The 22,662-nt window shown below is 43.1% G+C and overlaps 1 protein-coding gene across 1 annotated transcript in view; it reads right to left on the bottom strand.

The window, feature by feature from the left end:
• Positions 1 to 22,662, bottom strand: part of piezo2b (piezo-type mechanosensitive ion channel component 2b) — a 110,747-nt gene that overhangs the window by 5,229 nt on the left and 82,856 nt on the right. The window contains exons 33-51 of the mRNA XM_080458208.1: positions 21,346 to 21,466; positions 20,417 to 20,497; positions 20,161 to 20,327; positions 18,838 to 19,031; positions 18,597 to 18,764; positions 14,245 to 14,431; positions 13,637 to 14,067; positions 12,168 to 12,426; positions 10,637 to 10,816; positions 9,772 to 10,078; positions 8,331 to 8,463; positions 6,147 to 6,294; positions 5,846 to 6,057; positions 4,954 to 5,112; positions 3,456 to 3,603; positions 2,748 to 2,936; positions 2,493 to 2,585; positions 1,226 to 1,395; positions 924 to 1,043 (exon numbers count right to left, since the gene is read on the bottom strand). Coding sequence (XP_080314334.1) covers positions 924 to 1,043; positions 1,226 to 1,395; positions 2,493 to 2,585; positions 2,748 to 2,936; positions 3,456 to 3,603; positions 4,954 to 5,112; positions 5,846 to 6,057; positions 6,147 to 6,294; positions 8,331 to 8,463; positions 9,772 to 10,078; positions 10,637 to 10,816; positions 12,168 to 12,426; positions 13,637 to 14,067; positions 14,245 to 14,431; positions 18,597 to 18,764; positions 18,838 to 19,031; positions 20,161 to 20,327; positions 20,417 to 20,497; positions 21,346 to 21,466 — 3,467 coding nt within the window. The remainder of the gene's footprint in view (positions 1 to 923; positions 1,044 to 1,225; positions 1,396 to 2,492; positions 2,586 to 2,747; positions 2,937 to 3,455; positions 3,604 to 4,953; positions 5,113 to 5,845; positions 6,058 to 6,146; positions 6,295 to 8,330; positions 8,464 to 9,771; positions 10,079 to 10,636; positions 10,817 to 12,167; positions 12,427 to 13,636; positions 14,068 to 14,244; positions 14,432 to 18,596; positions 18,765 to 18,837; positions 19,032 to 20,160; positions 20,328 to 20,416; positions 20,498 to 21,345; positions 21,467 to 22,662) is intronic.

Raw genomic sequence — 22,662 nt, 5'->3', positions numbered from 1 at the left:
ATAGTTTTGTCATGATCATGTGTAAAATGAGTCTAGTTTTACTGTCTGATTGGTGCATGAGGGTGAATCATCACTCTTTGACTTTGATAAATTTGCCGACCTGCATGCAATTCTTGTCCTCACTATTGAAGTATGGGGGCGCGAGTCCTAAACGTCCCTTTCGATCAGACACCCGCTGCATTTCAAACAGGGAAACCGACTCGTACATTTCAGATTTACAAAGAAAAATCAGATGGACGGACTCTGAGGAGCAGCAACAGGCGGGTTCAGCAAAGGAAGCAGGTCTCAGGCCTGTGATGGCTTCTGTCTGAAGGTCATTCATTATTATTTATAGTATAGTATTATTTCATTTTTATTTTAAGGATGCTGAGGACGGGAACTCTTTTCAGCAGCCTGAACTATGCTGGTTGGTTTGAGTCTTGAAGTATTTTGCGCATATTAATACAGACTTGATTCCTTGCAGCCAGACACAGAAGGTTTGGTTCAATTCCCAGGGGAGTCAGAGACGTCCAGACAAGACATCCATGCAATGTCCAGCAAATACGTACAAAAAGTCTTCATTCGGGCTCCTCTGAGGAAGTGTTTTGAACCATTTTTTCCTCAGTGGGGTGCTTCTATATGCTGACATAAGGCCAGTAGGCTTCAGGCTTGCTATAATAGATGTGGATGTGTCCCACGAAAGCCGCGGTATATTTTGCACCCCCCCCTTCGTCTACTGGTTTCCACTGGTTTCCCCCTGCAGTGCAAAGACACGCATTGGAGGCCACGTAATGTGCTAATTGTGAAGGTGGAGTGAGTCTCTGACTGCCGAGCTGTCCTCCACCTTCATTCCAGGACACAGCCGCCACATGAAGCCGAACTGGATGCATTAGAAAATCCATGAATTCAGCCAGGAGAGCAGAGACGGCGGTTTGGAGACTCACACTTGTAAGTTGTCCTCTTCTCCGGTGAGCAGCCTCCTGAGGTCCCGCTTGGCCTCGTTGGTCAGATTTGTCACTCGCTTCCAAGACGCTGTTTCTGCCTTGGCACCAAGAGTGAGGTTTCTAAGAGAAGAAACATTCTACCGTTTAAAATGTGTCACAAGTAAGACAAAAGCATGGTAGAACTGCTGCTCTGTGTTTATGGAGGGTTTTTTTTCTCAGACGAAAAACTCCCAGATCTTCTGTGATTTCTAGAAAATTCAAGAAGTCGCAGAGAGCAGAGGGAGGAAGCTCTGCGTTCAGACCTGAGCACGGACCAGGACACCGTGATGGGGAAATTCTCCTTGGAGCTCAGCATCTCGATCAGGTTCATCCTGCTGGGGGGGCTGATGGTCCACAGCGAGTTGGAGTTTCCTTTGAGCTCGGCGATGACCAGGTCGTCCGGCATGTAGCCCTCCAGCCACTGCTGGGCCACCTGCAGGCAGCACACCACCCAACAACCCTTTATTCATCCACAGCAAGCGGACGTCTGGCACAATGTCACCAACTTCACCAGCAAAACACACGAATGCATTTAGTCATGGCGAAGTGATCGACAAATGTGTCTTCATGAGACATTTACATCAGAGCCCGTATGCTGTATTACCAAAACATGCTCTCTGGAAAATAAATCCTTTTCTGGTGGGGTTGTTATTCAAAACAGCAGTGAACTCAAATAATCACACTAGTGTTTAAAGGGTTAAATTCCTTTAGACTTAATATTTGGTACCTTTTTTTTTTTGACAGATTACAACAAAAAAATAATAATCTGTAAAATGTTCTTCAAACATTGAAGTCAAGACAGGACCGTGATAAAACTGGTGCAAAAGAAAAGAATACCAAGAATATATATCAATTATGAAAAACAATATCAACAGCAGTAATAATTGAATTTGTTTTAATTAAGGAATAGTTATGAGACTTTCTGGGTGATGGACTGAGAAACGATCATGTTAGTGTCACGCTGAGACTTTTGTTGATGAAACTGTGTCTCCAGTTTTAGAAAGGAAGGAATCAACCTCTGAAGAGCTCAGAAATAGGAAAACCTTCAGTATAAAGGAACAACTTCATTATTAGACAAACATTAAGAATATCGATCAAACTTTATCTCCCCGTCGAACCCCCAGGACAGTCTGATATTCATCAGACTTTTTGCTCCTTCCTGTGGAAACACTTTGAGTCTGACTGGAAGTATTTGAATAACATCAAATTTGTATAAGTTGCAATAAGAATAAGACATAATATATTATATGAATTAAATCAAACTTTAAAATAATTCATTTGTCATATCAACAGAAACAATTAGAACATTATTATAAAAGAGATTTCAGTCCCATTTACTCTGAGGAACTTTAAAATGAGCAAAAAGCAGAATAAAGGCTGAGCTCACAGACGGGAATGTTCAGCTTCTGTGTGAGAAGTTAAAGGAGCGTCACTAAACCACCGTCTAACGAGTCATGTCCACTGGTTTCTATCATATTGACGAGGGAGTTGATGGTATTTCAATCCGTCTTGTGGTTGAGTCGTACTTACATCAAACTGAAAATAAGACAACTTGAACTTCTCAAAGTCTGCCGCCTCCACGCTCTGCAGCTGTTTCTGCTGAGCGCTCATGGTGAAGATGGGCTGTGGGGACAGGAGGGTTTTTAGAATCAATCAGGTTTACACAGATTTGTTTCTGGAGCTTGTCCCTCTTCTCCTGATCAAAATTCTTGCGCCCTGCAGTGAACGCAGCCGTAAACGTCCCTCTTTGTCAGAACGATTCCATTAGAGAAGAAGTGCGGGCACCTGGAATCCGGCCAGTGTGATTTGGAAGGAGACGTCCATCGGCGCGTTGACCACTCCGGCGACAGACTTGACCAGCGACATGAAGAGCAGCGGGAACCAGACGATGCAGATCAGCAGAACCACGATCATCCCTCCCATGCCGTACTTCACCACCTTCTTCTTCTTCTGGCCTCGTGGCTGCGGGTACTTCTGCAGGGACACCACAGCGGCGGTAAACGTCCCGCTCGCTACCGCAGGCAAATCAGCACATCTACGGCAGGCGTGGACGAGCCGCATGCCACGCTTTGCCCGTCGTTACCTGGGAACTCGCCGATCAAAAATAAATAAATATAGTGTCTTGCTTGGGAGTCGAACCCGCAACCTCCTGCATCAGTGTCAAAGACACTACTACTAAGCGCCAATGACGATCAGGTTTCCTAAAAGGTTTATGTGACCTCGTCACTCACGTTCATCTTATTGATAAAACCTCCAGACCGAATTCAGTTTTCCCTCAACTGAAGGAAAACGAGGCGAGGCGAGAGAGAGGTGAGTGTGTGTGTGCTGAACGCACACGTGTGTGTGTGTAGAGGGGGCAGGAGAAGACAGGGAGAGACTGGGATTGGAATGGGATTATAAAAGTTCATGTGGAGGAGAAAAGCAGTAATCTGAGTAATCTGAGTGAATTTCAGCCTGAAGCAGGCGGAAGGGAAACAGGATGCTTAGAAAAACCTTCTCGGACTCCCTCCAACACTTGAGGATGAAGATGTGAGCGTAGATGTCCTCCACACAGATCCAGCTGGACAGAGACAGCGACGTGTCCGTCCACACCCAGTCCATCACGGCTCGCAGCTCCGTCAGGAAGGGAACCAGGCGGAAGCTGGAACCGACACAACGCTTCCATTCATCTCCGTCCATTCAGGACTTCCTTCATAAACACTCGTGCATCATTCTGGCTGTGTTTTCATTTGTATATAGAAAACAATTAAACACTGTGGGAGAAAGCGGCTTGAATATATTAAATCTAACAAATTATTCAATCCAGTCTAGATAAAAATGCTGAAATATTAAATAATAACCAGGTTTGTAAAAATAGGTTTAATGAATTAAAGTTTGTGTATCAGTACGATATTGTTCTTTTTTATATATTCATTATGGAAGTATGTATATCGATATTTATAGATAAACCTGATGCTGACATTGAAGTAGATTGACTCTGGAATAAAGTACAATAATGTGTCTGCAACTTAATAAAACACCTTTATTTTGTTTGAGACCAAATGAAGATTTTATTAATTTCTTAACTTCCTAAAAAAAGACCCCCATCGAGGAAACTGATCATGTGACAGGGAATAATTTCACTGTGAGGAAGAAAAGCAGTAACGTGACAGAATGCTTGAATAACTTTTGTATATTAATTTATGGATGTGAGATTGAATACTTTGATGGAACTTAAATCAATTTAGATATTTGTACTTCCTTTCATTCCAAAAGCTGGATATTTGTTTCCACCTGTTTGAATGACGACTTGACACGAGAGACAGAAGTAGAACTTGGTGACAGAGACCAATAAACACGAGAATAGAATACAGTGATTTAAAGCCAGTGTGACAAAGGTTTTTTTTTAATGAGATCGTTTTGGTCATTTTAGATTCTATTTCAAGATGTTACAGTCCTCGTGACATTAAGTTTAATTCAAACCATAAAGCGTCTCAAAGTTAACATTTTCAATGACATTATAAAATGTTTGAATAAAGTTAGAACAGAATATAAATCCTTAATTAATCCCAGAGGGAAATTCTTTCACCCTTTTGTTTCTTCACTATAATACAAGTTGGATTGTGTTTGATGTTATTGCTGCTGATCAAGTTGGAGAATTCATAGGGACAAACAGTTTAACAAATCCTACTTTTACACAAGTCCAGACTTCGACTGAAGTAGAAATTTAGGAGTACTATTTTCTCTAAATATCTGCTATATTGAGAACAAACAGTCTATATTAAAAATGATGTAATCAATAAGATGTAGTTTTCTAAAGATTAAAACCTTTTTTCAGTAAAAAGGAGAAAACATGATAGAAGCCCACTTTAACAAACTGACTGTAAAAGAGTTTCCTGGTAAGTAATGACATTAATCCTGAGCCCTGGAAGCGAGCACATGCAGCAGTGAAGCGTCCTTAAAGGAGCGGCGCCTCGGACCTGTTTGTCCAGCTGGAAGAAATGAAACTCACCCCTGGAACAGGAAGAGGTTGACATAATTGTAGCTCTTTGTCAGGAAGTTCCCCAGAACGCGGGTGGGATAACCGCAGCGGATCTGATAGGCCGACAGGCCGAAGTAGATGCACTTAACAAAATACCACATCTGAGCCACCGTGTTCTTACTGAAACGCCTGAGAGGGAAGAAAGGCACAGAGATTTTCAAAACTACACCCTCCAGACACAGTGAGGAGCAACTTGCTGAAGTGGATATGAAGGAAATACAAAGGCACATTCAGAGATTTGTTCTAAAGAAAATCTTTTTTTTTAAGAATCAGTACCAAGAAAAAAGGTGAATTAAAGAGAAGAATAACACACAGTAGAGGTCATGAGGTCTGTATCTTATGCACACTATAAGTGAGAATAGCTTCATGCTGCCAAATATCAGAAAATCTTAAAATGCAGAAATAAAATAAATTCAGTATTTTCCAGACTACGAATCACACTCCTTTTAATTGTAGAGTTGCTCATATGATGTCTACTACATAAGCAACTTATTCATCAAAATCGAGCTGTACATACCACCTTTGACCACTAGATGTCACTGTATGACCACAGAAAGCTGCTACAGCACCACAGAAAAACCTCCATAACTATTCAATTAAAGTGACAGAGCGACGAAATGTCTCAAGAAAATCAAATGTCCACAGCTGAATTTAAAGTAAAACTAGAAAACGGGAAGAAAACAGAAAGAGTTCAGAGTGTGAGAGAAACTACAGAGTGAGAAAAGAAACTGTTACCGTGAAGAAGAAAACTAAGGAGGTGATGCATTTTTAACAGATCCGACTTCTACTCTAGAAAACACGGTAATTGTAAATCAAATGAGAGAAACAATAGAGACAGAACTCTACTGGTCTTGGTTCTTACTTTTCTGTGATGCCTGGCAGGATGAAAAACATCCAGAAGTGGATTCCAAAGACCAGGATGACCTGGAAGATGACCTTCCCCATGACAGACTTTCGGAGGTAGAGGGCGCGGTCCACCACCATGGTACCAAACTGGATCAGAACCATGACCAGGAACGGTCCCGGGACCTGATCCTCCGACAGAGACGAGGTGATGTCCGCCGACGAGTGTTTCTGTGGATTAAAAAGGGCCCGTTAGTTATTCAATAAACAAAAATTGCGTGACGTTCAGCGGAAAGCTGTGACTTCGGGGTGAAACGTACACCAAACGCAGCGAATCCAAAAACGATGATGATGAAGTTGACCGTGTCAGCGAGGAACATCAGCACGTAGACGTCAGTGACGGCGCTGTAGTCTGGATGAATCAGGTTATAGAAGAACTGCTTCATGGGAAGGTAGATCTCCAAAAACCTGCATCAAGAACACGACTTATTAACTTCACCCGCGATGACGTGGACAAGTGAAACACTTGAATCCCATTAGATCGGCTCTATCGGGCTGACATTAGGAGGAGGTGACGTAATCGTGCCCATGACCTGTTCAACATCTCAACCTAATGCTTCACACACACTGATGGAGAAAAGTAAGAAGAAACGCTGCTCTCAAACATAGAATTGCCTTTTCCTGATCAGACAGAACAAAGAGAAAGTGACTTGCTACAGAAACACAAACAGCCAACGAGTCATCTTCAACACTTCCTGCTGAAGCTGGGCGAGGATGTGATCATGCCACAAAGCATTCTGGGACCAATGCGCTGACTGAATGGGAGGATATTATGATCACTTGATTCAGTCTTCATGTGAACAGGACAAAATGATTCACTCAGATCAGTTCTTTAAGTGGGCCGGTCTGCACTGCTACGCAGAACTGGCACTTTTAAATTCTACCCCTCAGCGTACCAGGACTTTTTTCTAGTATACGGCACGTACCGGAACTGTCCTGCTCAAAAAATGATGCTAATTTATGGATTTTTACGGGTAAACAAGTTACATGCTGATAATACAGGAGTGATGCCTTCAGGTGCATCACGTAACTCCAACCTGCTGCGCTCCGTGGCTGAGCAACCTCCTCCTCAGAAAATACTTTATGAACAGAAATAAAAACCCTCAGTATTTGTGTATTTTTGCAGTTATTCCCTTGCCCTTGCTCTCTCTTTCCCGCCCATCCGTCGCCCCACCATGGAAGCCGTTTTTTCTTAAAAAAACGAAACACTGCAATCCCGCAGTGAAATTCATGCCCCGTTACAACGTGGACACCTGTGCTCTGTAATTTGGTGGTGCAGCTTATATAATTTTTTTTAAATTAGTGTACACTCTACTGTCTGTGGCCCATATTGACGTGATCATCGACAACATCAACATCTTTCACAATTAAACACCTTAAACACACAAAACGTTCTATCAATGTACAGGCAGGACATTTCCTAAAAATCCAATTCAACTAGACTTCAGCAAACTGCACCACATTCCTGTCCTGTCCATTCCTACACGACCCCAGGTACCACTGTGTCAATTTTCAAGTAGATTCACGACAGCATTTTTTTCCCACAATCACACCTAATTGAAATATTGTTGTCATGGCAGGTTTTTTTTTTTAAATTCCCTAAAAAATCTAATCGTTTTCAGCAAACTGCACCACATTCTTGTTCTACATTTCCCTCAGGTACCTCTGTGTCAATTTTCAAACGGATTCACTGCAGATTTTATTTTTTTTTTAAACAATTACACATTTAAACTACACCCAATACATGTAATGCTGTACAGGCTGATTAAAAAAATAAAAAATAAAAATAAATAAAAAATCCAAAATCCCCCCACAAGGACAATAAAAGTATATCCTTACTCATTCAGGATGGTGCATAGTAACTTCCGCTCATCTCTCGCTCACTCCCAATATTTCCTTTGATTTTCTTTTTAGGGAATTTTTTTTAAATCTGCCAATATTTAAATAAATATCTTACATGTATCCACACGCTGTACAAGGTGCCCATATTTTACATTGAGCACCAGCGGCACAAAATGTCTGTGCAAGTCGCTGAATATTATGTTTTTGTCTCACATTTGTATGAGAGACCGACAGCAGGTCACTAAGGGGAGTACCGGCACTTAAAGCAGTGAATCAGATCAATGAAGTGACCAGATGAAGACAAATACTTATAGTACTATTAAGTATTAATACTAATAAGTATTATTGTGGAAAAGTGATTTTTCTCGAGTCAAATTTCTTTTTTAAGCATTAAAATCTTTTGTATGCAACTTGAATCCACAAATACAAATACAAAAACCAAACCATCCAGTTGGATTTCAACTGGATTAAAAACAGGTCTGAGCTGCTTGTGTCCTCATGTTCCCCCAGACCGTTACACCTGGACCGTCTCAGCCTGGAAACACCAGTGAGTGGACTCTACCGGACACAAAATCTTCAGCTTCCGCTGATCGTTTTCCCACCGCTTGATGATGAAAGCCTTTGCTTTGATGAGCTGCTCCCTCAGTTTCTCCATGATCATCTGTTTGCGGGTCTTCTGGTGGACGCCGGCCTCGCTGCCGTACTTGCGGCTGCTGTTGTGGGAAGTGGTACTTCCTGTGGAAGCAATTTACATTTCAGCCCGTTAATGAACTGTGATGAAGCAGCCTGAGAGTCAAAAACACAGAAAACATCCAAACCAGAAGTCCAGAAGAGGATGGAGGTTTGTGCGATACAAGTACAAATACTTCATCATCATCATCTTGGTGGTATTTCACTGCAGTTTGCAGGTTCTCCTCGTGCATGTGTGGGGCCATATTCCAGTTTGCACCCACAGTATGGAGACTCTAAATGTCCTGGGCACTATTGACAACTGCACTTTCTCTTATTAAGAGAACTTCAAGGATTAACCTTGCGTTTTTCATACTACAATACTCTTTCACTTATTGAAAGGATAAATCACCCTGGTAATTGACTCTGAATGTCTTACCTGCTCCGAAAGAGGTTATGTCATTGATAATAGGTGAGAGCTCCGTCTCCTGACCAATCAGATCACTTGGAAAAGGACCTGCCCATTCTTAGATGATTGTGATTGGTGCACTGTTTCAATTCAATTCAACTATAACTGTATAGCACCAAACACAAGACAGTTTAGAGCTGAGCACAGCGGAGCAGAGAGGAGAAAGAGTTTTTGACATAATAAAATAAAGCCTTGTCCCTGAGGTTTTGAGGGATGTTTTAGTTCTTGACTTGTTCCAAGTCTGTTTCGCTCCATGAAGGTTGATCTGGAATAATGAGCTTAATAATAATGTCGCGCCTGACAGAACTGCAGAAACAGGAATTTATGGAACCAAAACTGGTCATGCCGTCGCGGTGATGAAGTAATATTCCAACACAAAACAAACTCAGCCTCAAAACACACTCACACAGAAAATTTTAAATAAAAGAAGAGCAGTGATGAAATTCTTTCTGAAACGTTCCTGCCATTATAAAGTAAAACTGTGTGATCACAGTGCCATGCCTGTCCGTTTATATTGTTCCATGAATGAACCCGGCCAGAGTGTTACTTTTAGCCTGGTGGATGTGTTTTATTCTTCATATTTTCAGAGAGTAATTGCTCCTCTATAGTAATGTAAGAGGCTCTGCTTAGGTTCTCCGTGTGTGTGTGTGATTGGTCAGACGCTGCAAACTCCGCCCCTATCATGTGCACTGATGCTGGAGGAAAAGAAGCGAGTTGTTAACCTGCTTCCTGTTACTGCTTATCAGGATCTTGCATGTCTGTGTAAGTCAGCCCAGGTAACCGAGAGATATCCTGGCTATGTTATTCACGGGTCGTCGTGTTGCTTCTTTTAAGCAGAAAGCGGTGTGATGTGTTGGTTTGGACCAGGCCTGCATGATGTCTGCTTCGGAGAGGAGGGTATTCACCTCTCTTGGACCTTGCAGAAGAATGGAGGGATCGATGGGAGATGTACGAGCCTCCACTGGAGCTCTTGCGTCTCTGGTAGGTCTGCGGCTGCGGGTACTGCACCTGGACCTGTCCTGAGTCGATGGACGTCCCGAAGTTGATGGATTTGAGGGTGTGGGCGGAGCCCCGCCGCTCACTGATGAATGAGGAGGCAGACTCCGACTCCTTCTCACTCTCCTCTTTGTCTTTCCTCTCATCCTCAGACTCACTCTGATGAGGAGGCTCCTTCGTCTCTTTGGGGTCGTCTTCGTCCCACAGACCGTGACACTGATGACCAGAGAGAGAACATATGCACACTAAAGTTGGCTGATAATATGGTAATGAGGTATCCTGCGGTTTCTAAAAATAGCAACGATATCAATTTCATTACTGTCATATATCAGGCCCGTAGGGGGCTGATATATCGGTAAACTGGTATACTGGTCTTTAATGCCTAAATAAGATGATTGTCCAGCATCTGTGTGTGTATGGTTGAGCTTTCCATTCAGTACTATTGAAACTATTTGGAAGCTAAAATGTTTTTCTTAAGTGTTGTTCCGGGAGATGACAGTTAATAAAAGTTCGGGATGTGATGTTGTCACATGACGGCTTCGGAAGTGAAACTAAAGTCCAGATGGCGAGCAGCGCACCGAGACAGTGGGTCACCAAAAAAACCCAGAGGTGCCCAGATCAAGCTGCCTGGACGGAAGTACTTTTCCCAAGATTCATATAATATAATAAAGTTTGAAAAGGGATTGACAGTTATTCCCTCACACCTGATGTGAGGTCAGTGTTTAGAATAATGTTCAGATTTGACAGACTTCACATATTGTTGAGTTTCTTCACCTTCAGGATGGACCTGTGGAAGAAGAGGGCCAGTAACTGAACCAGGTCGTAGTGGACGTAGCCGTCTTTCTTCTCCACGCCGATGATGTTGGGAGGGTGATACGGTTTAGATTTTTCCATCTTGTTCTGGTTGAAGGGGAAGAAGCCAAACTGAAAGAAGTACTTGGTGACGATGGTGACCTGCAGGGAAAACACAAAGAAGAAGAAAAAACGTCCAGTTTTCATATTATTAGAATATTTCACAGGCTTGTTTCTTTTGTTTATATGTTATGAAAATTAACATTTTATTTCTTAATGAGTAAGTAAGTAAGTAAACTTTATTTATATAGCGCTTTTCGCAGACAGTGGTCACAAAGTGCTTCACAAACGTAGACATATCTAAAAGATCATGCGATCAAGTACAAAGTTTAAAAAAGCTTAAAATGCATAGGATGTAACTCAACACATTGGTCTAAAATGCTTCACAGTACTAAGGGTACATAAAACTCAAACAACTGTGCTCAAATAGGGACGTATGAAATGCTTAGAGTGCAGCGACACATTGCAGCGTCAGCTCAGTCTAAAATACTTGTTGGAACAAAAACGTTTTCAGGTGCTTTTTAAAAGCATGGACTGAGGCCAGGGAGCGCAGGTGTAAAGGAAGCGCGTTCCAAAGGCGGGGTACGGTGGCGTTAAAGGATTGGCCTCCCCGAGTTTTAAAGCGGGTAGGTGGGATCACGAGCAGGAACTGCCCAGACGACCTCAGTCCTCCAGCTGGGCTGTAGGACTTAATTAATTCTGTGATGTAGGCGGGGACCCGGCCATGTAGGGCTCGGAAGGTCAGGACCAAGATTTTAAATTGGACACGATACACAACAGGGAGCCAGTGAAGAGACTTTAATGGAGGTGTGATGTAGGACCTCTTGTTGGTGCTGGTCAGCAGCCTTGCAGCAGAGTTTTGGACATACTGAAGGCGAGCCAACTCTTTCCTGTTAAGGCAGGTGAACAGGCTGTTGCTGTGGTCTAGCCGTGAGGAAACAGACGCATGGATGATCATTTCAAGCTCCCCCTTAGACACCATGGGCCTGAGCTTAGCAATGTTGCGCAGCTTTTAACCAGCTGTCTTCAATGGTGCTCTAGTGACATAGTTTGATCAAAGGTCACCCCAAGAATCCTCAGTTTCGTTTTGTTAAAGAGGCTGAGTTCACCCAAGTGTTGCACGTCTGGGGCAATAAGAAGTGCCTCCGTTTTTTCAGAGTTCAGTTGAAGGCTGTTGCCGCTTCGCCACTGTTTAGCTGGTGCCAAGCAGTTGGTTAAAGAGCTCAGTTTGTATGCTTCAGAAGCCTTAAACAAACAGCACAACTGAAGGTCTTCAGCAAAGAGATGGTATGAGACAGGACTGGAGTGCTGGATTATCCGACCGAGAGGAAGTGCAGTTTCTGTGGAGTGGCGTTTACTAAAGCCTGACTGAAACATGTCTTAAAGATTGTGTGACTTGTATTTTATCTGAACAATGGGGCCAAGGATTGCAATCCTTTGAAGAAACAGTCACCTCGGTGTAGATGATGGCGGTCATCCAGTAGCGCTTGCTGGGCCGAGGCACCGACAGCATGGCCCAGAGGAAGATGGTGATGGGGAGGACCAGCGTGGCGCAGGAGGCCGACACCATGTGGTTGATGATGATGACCAGGTAGCACACCTGCTCCGAGTGCGCCACCAGCATGTTGTAGAGGGCGTAGCAGAGCTGCAGGATGAGAGGCTGGCACTGGTAGAACTTATCGGACTGGTCCAGCTCCTCGTCATAAAACATCCTGCACACAGGAAGAGGCTTGTTGTGCACATACCACTTATATTTACAGACCAAGTACGAGTTTGAGTATTGAAATACAGCTAATGCTGTCCTATTCTATGTGACTCTCTTATTTTATTCGATTGCATTCTTTAGTTATTTATGTTTCGTGTCGACCGGGCCTCGAATACAGAATTTCATACCATGTCATGTAACAGTGTCAATAAAGAATCCTTGAATCTTAAATTCTTATTCTTAGAATTACTTTGAAAAAAAAAGAAGCATTTTAATAAGATGAAAATAATTGTTCACGATCATTCACCACACATCACTACAGACTTCTAGCTGGTTGCCATTCTATGATGTTCCTCAAATAAAGTGAAATACAGTTGTTTTAGTATATAAACCACCAGATTCACTTTCCCTTCTGTGTAGGTAAATCCTGACTGCTCTGATTTCCTCTCTACTTCCAACCTGCTTTGTACAGTCAGGAGAGTAGGTCAGAGAGCTGCTTCTGGTGGAAACACCACAAATGTGTAAAAATGGCAGCGAGTACATCGATGCCTGATGGAAATCAGGATTTACTGCCACTGCGCATTTACCACATTTTTCCTTTTTGCCACTTTGCATCACTGAGCTTACTTTTCCTGTCCCTTCTAGCACTAATATACAACTGAATCACCCATATTTTATAGCCTATTTTACTTTTGCTGTTGCTTTTTAATGTAACCACAGAGTCATCACCCTGAAATCAACATTTTCTCTGTTAAAACATGCATATTGGTGCTGGGCCTCAGTTGAAACTTGCCTGAAAATCTGGAGTTTATTTGTTTGGCTTCTTTGTTCAAACCAGAATTGTCCACAAGGGGGCGCACCCCAAAACAGGAGATTTTGATTGTCTTCTCTGCAGGAGGTTAATGTCTTAAACTCTCCGCTGTTAAATTTATCTACAACAACAATGTTCCTACGACTCTCGAGAACGAGATCTATGTTTGATGTTTTTTTTTTTTTCATGATAATTTGTAAGAATTGATTTAAAGACAATTTAAGGGAGAATGGACATGAGAGAATACCGGCTGTTGACTTCTTTAATCAACTGAACATGGAGGCAGGAAAGATATCATGTCGAGCTTCAGGTAATGGAGCAAGGAGATTATCCTGCACGGTATTGGACCTGACACTAGAAACTGGTCCCTGTGGTCAGAACGTGCCTGAACAGTGTCTGGACTCACTTGTTGAGGAGCAGCTCGCTGGCAGTCAGCTCGGTGGTCATGGACGGCAGCATGATGTCTGAGCGGCTGTCTGAGCGGCTGTCGGAGGTCATGAGCATGCGCCTCTTCCTGTCTGTGTCGCTCTCGTCGTCGCTCACCTCCAGACGATCAAAACTGACCGCCTTGCTGTAACTGGGAGGCACGTCGGCGTCGGAAGCTTTGGACGCGTCGGTATCGGGCGTGTAGAGCAGCCCACCCTGAGAGCTCGTCTGCAGGAAGTCCTCGCTCTCTGTGATGAAGCCGGCAGAATCCTCCGCGTCCCGCCTGAGGGACGGGCCCTCATCGGGGCCAAAGGACTCCCAGGGAGCCTTCTCTGCTACTCCCACTCTTTGTCTTTCCTCCACCTCCTGCTCCTCTTCTTTCTCCCTGGGTTCTCCATCACTCTCCTCAAACTGTGTGAACTGCCAGGAAACTGCCTGGTCGTCCTCCTCCTGGTTCTGCTCGTCCTCCTCTTGGTTCTGCTCGCCCTCCCCCTGGTGCTGCTTGCCATCCTCCTGGTGCTGCCCGCCCTCCCCCTGGTGCTGCTCGCCCTCCCCCTGGTGCTGCTCACTCTCCACCTGGTCCAGCTCATCTTCTGCCTGGTCTTGCTCATCCTCCTGGTGCAGCTCGTCCTGCCCCTGCTGGTCACCCTCCTGGTCCAGCTTGTCCTCCCCCTGGTCCAGCTTGTCCTCCCCCTGGTCCTGCTCGTCCTCCGCCTCCTCGATGGTGTCTGTGGTTCCCTGTCTGGAGTAGAGCATCACACACTGGGTCGCTTCACTGCGAAGGAGGAAAACAAGAAGAGAAAACCGAGTTCAACTTCGTTCAAGTGTCATTAAACTTCAACAAAGGCAGTTATTGGCATATATAATCCTGCCACCACCAGCAGGTACGACCAGCAACTAGCCCGCCAGAATCAGCAGATAGATAGTCAACACCAGGCCCAGCCATCAGCAACCAGTCTGCCACCAGCAACAAGTCTGCCATCAGCAACCAGTCTGCCACCAGCAACCAGTCTGCCACCAGCAACCAGTCTGCCACCAGCAACCAGTCTGCCACCAGCAACCAGTCTGCCACCAGCAACCAGTCTGCCATCAGCAACCAGTCTGCCACCAGCAGCCAGTCTGCCACCAGCAGCCAGTCTGCCACCAGCAGCCAGTCTGCCACCAGCACCACCACCTTCTCAGAGCAGCGTTAGGAGCACAAGTTTTTATTAATGTGCACAAAGGTGAATGAAATGTCGACTTCTTCTGTATCAAACATCCCAAAATTCTTCAGGCTTTACTATTAATTGTGATAATTATAATTAATTTAAATTACAAATCAATAATTTATCATATTTCATAAGAATAAGAAAAAATATCAATAATTTCCTAGGTGGTACCCCAGAGGTGATCTGACAAACATCAGATTCCCTACAACCATGTGGAGGATTTGGATTGCCAGTTGAGACAAACTCTAAAGCCCCAGAGAGTCTTGTCTGGTACAGAGCAGCTCTAGATCTTGTGTCATGCCTCCAAAACCAAAGCTGGACATAAAACCTGATGAGGAAAGAGTCACACTCTCACAGGTGAATGAACTACTACAACAACAGAAAGATATGTTGACTGCATTGTTTTCAAGGGCTTTATCAAACAGATCCTAGACTCATCAAACACAAGAGTACATAAGATATTAAGGTTCCTCTTCCAGAATCCACACAATTTTTTTTTTAAATATAGGACCCAGGTTTAGACCTTGACATGCATCTCTAATATGTTGTCAATACGTTTCTGATGGAAATTCATCATTACACTACAAACACGGATTTCCAGCACTTAAATTTCGTGGAACTTCTCCGGGTTGGTTGACATCTTGGCATTCCCGAGGTATGGTGTGGACAAGATCCCCTTTGTACACTTGATCTTGCGAGATCTCGATTTGCAACTGGAAACACGATCAACGATCAGTTTCACAACATTTCAGACTATTCTCGTGGCTATAAGACTCTTTCTTTGAGAAAGTCCAGATTTCTTCCAGGCTGAATGGGTCAAATATTTTTGCTTGAGCTGCTGCGCATCATTTTTGATATCCCAGTAGCAGGTTTCCAAAGATGATTCAGTTAAACATAAACACGGTTTGATGGCGACAAATTCTGGTTTGTTTGCTAACATATTGATTTTGGTGTGATCGATTTGGGAAACTGCAGGTTAGCGATTTGTGGAAATGAGAGGCGATGGTCTTGTTTCCGTGTCTTGGTTTATTCTCTTAGCAGATGTAATACCTAGGAAGTCTACTTTAAAGATCTGGTAGAGGAACTTTAAAAGAAGTTCAAGAAAAAAAAACCAAAGCCTTAAATATACACAGACAGAGGTGGACGGCATTAAGAGCAGACTCAGCAAACAATCCAAGCACTGCAATGACAAGCAGGCTGAAATCTACAAGGCATGTGAACGTGTCATCGCTTTATCTGTGGAATATCTGGAGATCCAATCCAATCCTCATTGATGAACACCAGGAAACAGCAGGAGAGACCGGGGCAGAAACGGAAGTGACTAAGAGAAATGGAAGTGAAGCACAGGGAGAACGACACCGGAGAGCAGCAGGCAGACTTATTATAGTGAAGTCTAGGAAATATAATGACAGATCAGCAGTGCTGCAGAGGGCAAAATGTCTCAAAGGTACTAAAATCTACATAATTGAATACAGTACAGATGCTGTCCGACTGAAGAGAAAGGAATTGTTCCCTAAGAAGAAAAGCTGCTCGAGAACGAGAGGCAAAGGCTTTCTTCGCCATGATAAACTGATGGTCCATCCACGCAACAGCACCCCAAGACAGCCTGGAGAGGACTAACCTCGTCCAAACATCTAGTGTAATCAAATCAAATACACATCTGTTTCAGTTTGCTTTCTATCGTGACAGAAACCTTTAACCCTTTTGCAGCAAACAATGTTAAATTCACTAATTGGCCAACATGAGCCAGAAGGTAATTCCTCCAACAAAATAAACAGTGACTCAAATTCATGTCGTTACTATAATGAGGAAGAGATTCAAACTTTAACTGATCATCTAAAATCGGAGTTACATCTGAACATATGTAGTCTGCCAAAAAGTAATGACCAATTTACATACTTTTGACAGAAACGTGGCTCACTGATGAAGCAGAACAACATAACAGTCTGTCGTCTCAGTACTTCTACCTTCAGTAATAGAAAGGAACATGCCGACGCTGGACAACATCAAGGCCTCCACCCCCCCAGAGCAAACCGATTCCAGACGCCATCTCACTTCTCCTCACCACAGCCCTCATCCACCTGGAGACCCCAACAGCCACGTCAGGATGCTGTTTGTTGACTTCAACCCGAGCAAGCTGCTCGAACTGCAGACGATTCCTCGACTCCAAGACTCACAGCTGCCAGTCTGTCTCAAATCCAAACATCAACTTTCTATTAAATATCGTGGGCCCAAACTCTGGAATTCTCTGGATAATTCACTTAAAACGCTTCCATCTTTGAGGCTAAATTATGTAACGATCTGTTGATCAAATAGGATCCCACTGACTCTGTGCTGCTATGTTGTGTGACTGTTTTCTATTGACTCTTCGTTTGTTTGTTCTGATTGTTGTTGCTTCAGTCTTTAGTTTTATTTCCATTACAGTATTGTTTATCGATGGGGAGGATGCCTGCCGGGCTTCTTTCCTATCCTGCAGTTTGGTATTCTGTGTTTGTGCAAATAAAAAAAAAAAAGAAAAGAAAAATAAGTAACTTTATTTAATGCTCATGCTACACTGGACTGTAGATGAAGATTTCGATTTTTATTCCTAATTATTTTCATTTCACTTCCCCGATCAAGCAGTTCTGATATTTGTTTTTCAAATTAACAGCTCATAACAAAGTAGATAAAATCCAGATTTCACGTTCATTTCCTTTTTTTTCTGTCACACTGAAAACCTGCTGGCGTCCCACCAGCTGACTGTCCCTCTTAAATACAGTAAAGTTCTTCATGAAGTATTTCTGACCACGAACAGACTTGTTCTGAACAGAACAGAAAGCAACGCCTCACTTCCAAACCTGTGAGAAACTCCAAACATCATTATTAGTCATTTTTTTCAGTCATAAGAATAAAGGCATTTCCAAAGTTTCACCAATTATTTTAATCAATTTGTGATATTTATGACATCCAATTCAAAAAAGAGTTATTCAGAAATATTCAGATAATTTTAGCTGAAAATATTGAGAATGCAAACAAAGAAAGACCTGATATATTTCAGTTTATGTGTATTAAATCTTAAATATACAGAAGTTTCACAGTTCAAAGTAATACATTATTCATATTCCTTAATTAGAGGGCTCATATTATGGCAAAATTCTGTTTCTAAAGGTTTTCCAACAGTAATAATCGTCCCCATACCTGGACTGACGCCCCAGAAATGAAGACAGTCTGTCCTCTCTCTCTCTGGCTTGTTTCAGTTTTTAAAAAGTTTGTTGCTTCAACGAGCCAATCAGAATCAAACCCTATATGGTGTCATCAGGGGTTTAGCCAATCCCAATCAAGGTAGGCCCTTCCTTTGACTCCTCCCACAATCAGCTCTGCTCTGGCACATGGCACCACGAGAGGAAGTTCTTCCTCCTCTTCCCAAGATGGGCATATGTGGGCAGAGTCAGTCCAGCTCACCCAGACACAGCAGATTCTGAATGCAGCTCCTATGATCCAATATTCAAATGGTGGAAAATCCAAGAAAAATCTGGATTTGGGACAATAAACTTTGAATACAATGTTTTTGACCAATGAGACCATGTGAAAGTGTTGAAAAGCTGAATAACAGGAGATCCTTAATTGCACCTGTATCTCCAAACCTTTCAGATTTTTCTCATCATGAGTTGCAAACGAATGCTTTGCTATGAGAGGAAAGCCATGCAGTGATTGAAGTGAGTGATGAAGGTGATGATGAGGGTGAGGGGCCACCTGGAGATGAAGCTGCTGCCACTGTCCATGGAGGACGTGGACACGTCCAGGCCGTACATCTTGCGCAGTTTGGGGCGGGCTCGCTCGCTGGTTTTGGGGATGCTCTCTGCGTCCATGTCCTCCAGCGTGGACTGGCGGGAGAACAGCGTGGTGGCCTCGGTGAAGGCGCTGAGGGCCGTGAGATGAAGTGGTGAGCGGGATGAGATGGTGAAGCCAGCATGCACACAGGAGCAAGTGTTACCTGGACATGCTGTCTCTGGACGCCGTGGAGTCCTGGCTCTCCATGCGGTAGCCTGCTCGCCTCCGGGGCACCCGGATCGATCCCGAGGCCGTCTCGTCCTCGCTCAGCTGGTCCATGCTGGCCTGCCTGGACATGTTCAGCCTCATGGCCTTCTGGTAGTAGACGTGGATGCTTTCTCTGGACGGAACATTGCCCTGCCGGAGGACAGTTCAGCTTTTCTTACTCTCAACTGGAAGTTTAGACACTTGAGCAAAAAAAATAAATTAATAATTTCAACTTTGTAATGTCAATGGCATTACGATGTAAAAAATTTTTTTCATTAGATTTGAAACAAAATTTACAACATTTGAGTTCCTCATATATTTAAAGTGAAATGTAACTTAACACACATTGGTCTGCCGGCTCTTTGTGGAATTTTTGTTTCATTTGCATCTTGATTTTTCAGGCGATGCCACAGGGATGACAGGCTTTATTTCTAAAAAGGTTACTCGGAAAAAGTTGGGAATGTATAACCCCCAACGGGCACTTGTGGGTTGAGCATAAACAAACAGCTTCTGTTTGCTGTTGACTGTTTTTCGTGTTGTTTGTTGGATTGGATGGTTGAAGAAATGAGAAATGCAACACCATTTAAAATAATTAATCAGGTATAAGATGCATTGTCCCTGCGAAAACAAGTTTCAACTTCTGAGGAAACTCAGCCAGAAGCCGCTGGTATACATCCCCCGCGGCTAAGATATTAAAAACTAGGTAAAGTTCTGAAAACAAAACACTGAAAATACTAAAACAAAGTTAATTTGACACATAATGCCTCATATGAAAATCTATTTACACATGTATAAAGACAGACACAATGATCAGCATTCAGTTTTGAATCAAACAAATATTATTTCCTGAATAAAAACAGGGGATTTTATTTATAACACTCTGAATTCCAATCTTGTAGGTAATCTCATTACTCTTTATTGATATGAATTACTTTCTTTGACTTAGTCATTTCTTTGCATGTACATGTAAAAAAAATATTTTTGTCAAAAGTGGATCTGATTGAACTAAAATAATATTTTCACTAACTTCATCATTGAGCCTCTGTTTCATTAAGTTTCCTATGAAAGATGTCATTCATATTTACTGTAATTCTGAATCCTGATAATCCAGATTAAAAGAGACGAACCAGTTTGGAGAATAAAAAGAGAAAAACATCCAGGAAGTAAAAGTATAAAGGGTTGTGTTCTTCTGTGACTCTAGAAAGTGTGTGTGTGTGTGTGTGTGTGTGTGTGTGTGTGTGTGTGTGTGTGGGTGTGTGTGTGGAGGAGGACAGCCGACCTTCTTGACCTCCCGGGTGAGCATGCAGCGCTCGATGCGCAGCACGGTGGAGATGTCGATGTACTCTCTGCACATGTCGTTCATCCACTTGGTGAAACTGTCGATGGTCGTCTGGAAGAGCACCCAGGTGAACTTTATGATGTTGAACACTCGCTTGATGATGTTGTCTGTGGGAGAGCATGCAAACAAAAGATCTTCAATTCAAGAATGATTCTTAAAATATCTTGAAATGCTTTTTATTTCTTTTTACACATACCTGGACCATCTGACTTCTTATTGTCATCTCCTTTCTCTTGTCCGTCATACATCTCCCCGAGATCGATGGTCACATGACCTGCTGTGGTGCAGTAAAGACGTTTCATTCATTTAAGTCTGAAATGAAACTGAAGCTGCAAGCAGCCTTGAACGGGTCCTCGCTCCTTGCGGGGCTGCGACTGAGACTGTCAGTCGTCATATGTATGGCCTCAGGGCCAGAGTTTGAGCAAATGTGTGAAATTTGCAGCTGATCAGAGCATGTACAGGATATGTAGACTCCACTTCCTGTTTCCAGCAGGTGGCATGATGGGCCATGGTTGTTATCGTCATATGTCTGTGTTTCAGGTCGATGGGACCATGTTCAGGCTATTTCCACTGCAATTCCTCTTTCATGGCGAATATCAAACTTCAGCCCATGCCTCAAGACTCTGCGGAAGATTTTCTTAACTACTGCTCAGCAATGCCAGTTGTATCAACTGGCCAAATTTGAAGTGATTTAGAAAAAACACCGACAACGAATTTGCTCTAGAAAATTTGGGCAAAGATTTGCCAAAATCCACTCCGTATATTTTTCAAAATGGCCGGCTTCCTGTTGAGTTTCTGGGACGTGTGTGAGAGGCTTTTTTGTGCGTCTTCTTGGGGGTGTTACATAAGTGTACCTAATTTTGTAGGGTTAGGTGAAATGTGATGCGGGGGCTTGATTTTCTAAATTTTGCAGGTGGCGCTGTTGAGCCATTTTGACACTCCAAAATATGAAGACTTTTTCACCGGGTCAGACGTGTGTACCAGGCTTGGTAACTGTTTGTGAACGTTTAGGACCCCAACAATGTGTGTGTTTTGTTGGGAGGATATTCCTATTTTTGTGAGGGGCTCCAGGAGGCTCACGGTGCTCAGACCCTAATGAAAGAGGTGTACGTGGGACTTTCTTACCGTCTTTCTTGAACTTCCTGTGCCTCACGCCTTTGGTGTATTTCTTCCAGAACTTGCGCCTGTCCTTGCCCCGTGCCCGCAGGGCGGCTTTTGGGTCGGTGATCCAGGCTTGGTACAGGAACTGGAGGAACGAGGGGAAGCACTTTAGTTTGCGACAAAGGTGGGAGGCGATGGAAGCGACTCGGATGAAAGATGCAGAGCAACAAGCATGAAGGAACAAACTTCAGCTCAGGGGTGTCAAATTCACTTCAACTGAGAAGCCAAACACATTTCATTTAATTAGGTCGGACTAATAGCAGCAAGAAGTGAGAGGATCTTCGACAAATGTTCCATTTAATGCAAAAGTCCACATGAATCATCTGAAATTATTATCATTTATTTATCTTTTTTTAAAAGGTGCAATCAGAATCTTTTCTGAATGTTTCTCTAATGTCTATAAAGTTTGTAAAAGTCTGACGCTTCACGTGCAGAAACATCATTTCACTTTAGTTTCCTGTGTGAGTTTTAAATGTTACTTCTCACTGACACAGCAAAACCTTCCCCAGTGGGCTGGACTGAACCTTCTGCCGAGCGGGCCAGAAGTTTGACACCCCTTGCTTTAGATTTTTCAGCGTAATGATGAATTGTCCTATTGTTTCAGGACTAGATTCATCTCTTTCAATGATTCTCTGTCTGAGGTGGAACATCGTCTATAATAACCTTCATGTCAAGTCAAAAAACGTTTACATTACTCACACACAAATGCATTTTAAAGGAGTCATACTATGCAGCATTTCAACACTTTCACATGGTCTTGTTTGTCAGAACGTTATATTCAAAGTTTATTGCCCCAAATCCAGCTTTTCCTTGATTTTCCTCCATTAGAATCTTGGATCATAGGAGCTGCATTCAGAATCTGCTGTGTCTGTGTGAGCTAGACTGGCTCCACCCACACATGCCCATCTTGGGAAGAGGAGGAAGTACTTCCTCTCATGGTGCCATGTGCCAGAGCAGAGCTGCGTAATTGTGGGAGGAGTCAAAGGGAGGGCCGACCTTGATTGTGATTGGCTAAACCCCCGATGACACTATATAGGGTTTGATTTCTGATTGGCTGGTTGGAGCAACACACTTTTTAAAACCTGAAACAAGCCAGGGAGAGAGAGGACAGACTGTCTTCACAAAGTGAATTTTTCACAATATGACCCCTTAAAAAAAAAGACGATTTCATCTTTTGAGATGCGCCTATAGCCATCAATAATAATTAAATGAAAACATCTGTGGAATTCTTGTAAAATCATTGTTCTTTAGTATTCAGTGTATTTGTGAAAGATGCATGAT

The sequence above is a fragment of the Lipophrys pholis genome (assembly GCF_963383615.2).
Source record: "Lipophrys pholis genome assembly, chromosome: 1".
NCBI classification, from domain to species: domain Eukaryota; kingdom Metazoa; phylum Chordata; class Actinopteri; order Blenniiformes; family Blenniidae; genus Lipophrys; species Lipophrys pholis.
Note: the sequence above shows the minus strand (reverse complement) of the source record. Positions and strands in the feature narration are given on the sequence as shown.